This window comes from Monopterus albus, unplaced genomic scaffold (genome assembly GCF_001952655.1).
Source record: "Monopterus albus unplaced genomic scaffold, M_albus_1.0 scaffold292.1, whole genome shotgun sequence".
NCBI classification, from domain to species: domain Eukaryota; kingdom Metazoa; phylum Chordata; class Actinopteri; order Synbranchiformes; family Synbranchidae; genus Monopterus; species Monopterus albus.
Genome location: NW_018128172.1, coordinates 533,038 through 538,041, shown reverse-complemented (window position 1 = coordinate 538,041; position 5,004 = coordinate 533,038). Strand labels below are relative to the sequence as shown.

The following is a 5,004-nucleotide window of genomic DNA, read 5'->3' as shown; positions in this document are numbered from 1 at the left end:
CTCTGCCCAGGATCAGGGCGTGGATGTCATGAGTGCCTGCAAGAGGAGACAACAGGTAGGACTCAAGTGAGGGTGGATCACTGGGGATTCATCTCCTCTCTCATTCACCTAAGATGAACATGATGTGTTGCATAACCTGCTCATAGACACTGAACTACGACACCACCTGAGTCTCATGTGGAGCAGTCGGTCCAGGTTTCCCACCCCTCGTCCTCACCTTCGTACGTGTTGACCGCCTCTAGATTGAGGACATGGCGGATGACGTGGTACTCGTCTGCAATGCCGTTGCCTCCCAGCATGTCTCTGGCCTGCCTGGCGATGTCCAGGGCTTTACCACAGCTGTTCCTCTTCAGCATGGATATCATCTCTGGGGCTGCTCTGCCAAGGGAACATCAGGTTTGTCTCGCATTAGTTTTTAGAGCTGGACACGTGAAACTGAAACTGTGACGTCTCTGGTTCAACACTGTGCATGTTAGTGGGATGACAAGAGAGGAGAAGTGACCTTATTGTGGCAGTGATGGCAGGATGTCTCCTGGGGGAGGGGGAGACGTGGTGACTGTGATGAGTGAGTGAACAGTTGAGCCTGTTCTGGTGGAGGCTTCAGAGCCAAAGCTCAGAGCCAAAGCTCAGGGCCAAAGCTCAGAGCCAGGGGGCAAAGTCTGCCAGACTCTGTTATGTTACTTTAGTTGAAGTTGACTATTTTAGTAAATGTGGACGTGTGTGTAAGGTCCCAACATGAAACATGGCCAACACAACAGGAAGTGGATTTTGAAATCTTTAAGCTTCATGACGCCACTGAGAACCTGACAGGATGTCATCATTTACCTCGTGGTCTGATGGACGAGCCTGTCCACAAACATTAGGACAAATACAGCCCATCCAGAAAGGTTTCCGGCCATTTTCACTGAGAACATTAAAAAACCTGAGTGGAAACATTCATAAAAGAGTTTTTCCTCTTGTCGGAGGTGGAAAAGCTGCTGTGACCAACATGAATCGAGGCTTAAACATCAGTGAAGAGCTGATAATGTGTGTGGAGCGACGAGGAGGCTGTGACCATGAAACTAACAGAAACGTCACCTCTCCATCGTGTCTTTACAGTGTGAGCTTTGACTGGAGCTTTTCACTGACAACAACTCTTCCCCTGCACTGGTTTAACGGCACCAACTGGAAATGATCCCTTTTTCCTCAAAGCTACAGTTTTTGTGCTACGCTCAGATGGAAACCCGCTTTATTGCACAGAAGTTAGAGGACAACGGTACTTTTTCTGGTCGACAAGTCTCCCCAGCTGCAGGCAGGACTGCAGGCCGATGGTGATCTCTGTCAGCATGTCGGCCATTTTCTTCTGGATCAGCTGATTTCTTGCCAGCGGCACGCCAAACTGGATCCTGGTGCAAAAAACAACAACACTCCATGAGCCTCACACTTATCAGATAGCCTGGTGTGGCATTAAAATATCTGTACACTGAGCAAACAGGTGTGGACGTCCATCTGGAGTCAACTTCCTGCATTCTTCCAAGTGAATTCATGGATTTTAAAACCAGCTCTTGAGTGCATGTGTGACTCGGACCTGTCGAGTGTGTACTGACGAGCTGCATGGAAACAGAACTCTGCTGCACCCAGAGCGCCCCATGCGATTCCATAGCGAGCGTTGTTCAAGCAGCCAAAAGGACCCTGGGAAGGGTAAAAGAAGAAGAAGAGTCACATGAAGATAAATGCCAAACCCATTACTCTGTTGCGTCGCTCCACCCACCCCCAGGCCAGAGACATTAGGCAGCAGGTTCTCCTCGGGCACCTCCACCTCGTCCATGAGGATCATGCCGGTGGCCGAGGCTCTCAGCGAGAACTTCCCTTCAATCTTTGGCGTGGCAAGGCCCTTCATGCCACGCTCCAAGATGAAGCCGCGGATCTTCCCGTCGTCACATTTGGCCCAGACAACAGCGATGTCCGCCACCGGAGAGTTGGTGATCCTGACAGAGGAGGTACAGGGGATGTTAGATAGACACAGCCAGTCTGCAGTAAGCGGCAAAGCTAAGTATCACAGTGGTATCATATATTTCTACATCTCTAATGAGATGCTATTTACTGAGACGTTTTCTCAAAGAACACGTTATGAATTTCCACACGTCTGCTCCTCACCAGGTTTTGGAGCCAGTGAGAGTGTAGGTGCGACTGGATGGATTGTACTTGGCTCTGGTCTCCATGCTGCCGGGGTCGCTGCCGTGGTTGGGCTCGGTCAAGCCGAAGCAGCCCAGGATCTCTCCACGAGCTGGGAGTCGACAACACACCGAGAGCTCACTGACTCGCTGTTAAAGCATTAATATCTGTCCGTCTGTTGCTGATGATACAGCGGCTGCTGACAGATCAGACGTGGTTCTTACCAAGCTTGGGGAGGTACTTCTGTTTCTGCTCCTCTGAGCCATAGGCGTTAATGGGGTGCATGACCAGTGACGACTGCACACTCATGACTGAGCGGTAGCCGCTGTCCACTTTCTCCACCTCTCTGGCAATCAAACCATAGGCCACATAGCTGGTCCCAGCACAGCCATAACCTTTACATCCAACATAGGGAGGGGGGTATTGTTAAAATACAGCACACAACAGATCAATTGAAATAAAGAAAGAAAACACACACAGTGTGTCAATGACACAGTTCAACCAGAGAAACGTGCTTTCCAGCAGAAGTGTGGTAAAACCTTACAACAATAGCCAAACTTCAGAATAAACAGATCTGTCGTCCATTCTGTTTAAAACATTGGTGTGTATCCTGTGGGACTGTCACGTCAAATCAGACCGACCTTTAATGGTTGGGCCCAGGACGCCCATCTCTCCCATCTCGGACACAATTTCTCTGTGAAACACTGAAAAACCAATGACACAACTGTCACGTGAGGATAACGGATGCAGATGGTATTTGATTTCCTGAGGCAGCAGTGATCTGTGCACATTACACACCAACATACATGCATTGGTAAATGCATTAAAGCTTAATGAAAATTTCCAGTAACAGTTCAGGAGTCAAGTTCGTGCACGTAAGAAAATGAGTTTCCCCACCCTCGTTTCTATTTGCCATCAGGATGCGAGGCATGAGTTTCTCTTGGCAGTAGGTCCGGAACGAGTCCCTAATCATGATCTCCTCCTCGGTCAGCTGGCCCTCCAGGTCCAGGGCATCGCGCCAGCTGAACTGGACCTTAGCTGTTGCACATGTGGAACAGGAACAAGTCAAGACCCTTAGAAGCACCATCAAAATGTTCTGAAGAGCTTCAGTTTCAAAATGGTGGCAGCTAGCGACACCTACGTGCTTTAGACGTCTGCTCAGTCTTCTCTGTACCTGAAAATATTAACCAGAAAAATGTAACGTGTAAATAACTCATTTTGAAGTACCTGCTCTAGGCAAAGGAGAGGTGAAGGTGTATTGGTAAGCTTTGGCCTCATTTAAGCAGCTATTAAACATGGAAATTGTTCAGCGATGAACTAATGGGTGTATGATGAATGTCCACTTAGATGTAAGACTTCAAAAGAAGAAGGAAAACAGCTGGTAGTACAACTTTAGCAAAAACCTGTTGTTGTATCTAACCACTGCTGTGAAATGCAATTTTCTGTTTGGTCTGACTTCCAGACACCCTGCAGCTCAAAGCTCAGAGCATCTGCATGGAAAGCTGCTGCTGTGGCCGGGGTCACTGTACTTACTGCGACCAGCAGGCGCTGCAGTGCCCTGAGCTCTGGAGGCTGACAGGAAGCCACATCTGTGAGGACGGACCAGGAGGCGGCACACGGCTCCTCTCAGTGCCATGATGGAGATTAGTCTGTAACAGAAAACATTTTCTGCATTTGGTTCACATTCTCCAATGGTAACTGCCAATTCTTTAAAGATACTCCACCTAATGTCTTATATAATAAAATACACATATCATATATATTAATGTCAAATATGCCATTCTGCATACTGACTACTTTTGCTACTTCAAGTACATTTGGATACTAATACTTTATGCTTTTAGTTAAATAACATTAAATAACAGATTATGCCTGTACTGTGGAATTACTACTTTCATTTACAATTTAAATAAATGATAAGAGTAGTTCTTCCACAACTGCTTACCTATATGTTGCTATGTTTATTTATAGTCCCTGTCAAACTAACAAAAATGACATAAAAGAGAGTCGTAAGAATGTAGGATTAGGGCTGCTAATGAGGGAGTACTAGCTGAAGTAGTTGTTTGTACACTGTTATTAACTACATGTCCGGTTCTTCGTTGTAGTGTAGCCAAATCTCGACCTGACCTTACTGCACACATGTAGCTAGGCTAGGCTAGGCTAGCTCAGCTAACTTTTGTAACTTTAGCTACAAGCTAACAGCGCGATACTAGTACCGCCAGCGCGTACCCCATAAATCCCCCACGTTAACGATGTAAATGCTGTGTTGACAACAGCTGATAAGTCAGGTATGAGGTGCTTACCTGTGGTCGGTGGGGTAACAACCCTTGAACTAGTTTTTCACCTCCCAGGTTGATGGTGCACAAATATAGATATATTATACACAGACTGTTAATTAGCTGCTGCGGTTAACTGCAGTCGCCATGTTGGTACAGGGAAGCCTCCTAATGGTGAAGGCAGGTCTATCCACAATTCAGATCATAACTCACCGAATTTACAACTGATTTTTCAGCTGTGTGGTTTGTTACAAACGTAGACATGTACATGGTTACATTAAACGCGAATGTTCATACCAAAAACACACATACTACAAACATTTTGCAGACAGTGACACTAGCTTATTAAGATGATTAGTTTCTAGGTTTAGGTTACTATTTTTTTCTTACTGCATTGTAAAAAGATTGCCATTATATAATTTTAATATTTTATTATAAATTATCACATTGTAGATAATAAAAGACAGAATTACAACAGTTACAATTGCTTTGTGTTGTTATTATTAAACTGTATTGCATTTACAGAGAAGAGTTTATTATTTAGCCTAGTTGTGCAGTGGACAAATCATTACAA

The 5,004-nt window shown here is 45.8% G+C and overlaps 1 protein-coding gene across 1 annotated transcript in view; it reads right to left on the bottom strand.

Moving 5' to 3' along the window:
- Positions 1-4,451, bottom strand: part of LOC109973457 (glutaryl-CoA dehydrogenase, mitochondrial) — a 5,245-nt gene extending 794 nt beyond the window's left edge. The window contains exons 1-12 of the mRNA XM_020623076.1: positions 4,384-4,451; positions 3,688-3,803; positions 3,296-3,328; positions 3,052-3,192; positions 2,796-2,858; positions 2,379-2,549; positions 2,137-2,266; positions 1,751-1,967; positions 1,568-1,671; positions 1,260-1,385; positions 218-378; positions 7-36 (exon numbers count right to left, since the gene is read on the bottom strand). Coding sequence (XP_020478732.1) covers positions 7-36; positions 218-378; positions 1,260-1,385; positions 1,568-1,671; positions 1,751-1,967; positions 2,137-2,266; positions 2,379-2,549; positions 2,796-2,858; positions 3,052-3,192; positions 3,296-3,328; positions 3,688-3,803; positions 4,384-4,388 — 1,297 coding nt within the window. The 5' untranslated portion in view covers positions 4,389-4,451. The remainder of the gene's footprint in view (positions 1-6; positions 37-217; positions 379-1,259; positions 1,386-1,567; positions 1,672-1,750; positions 1,968-2,136; positions 2,267-2,378; positions 2,550-2,795; positions 2,859-3,051; positions 3,193-3,295; positions 3,329-3,687; positions 3,804-4,383) is intronic.
- Between the last annotated feature and the right edge of the window lie 553 nt (positions 4,452-5,004).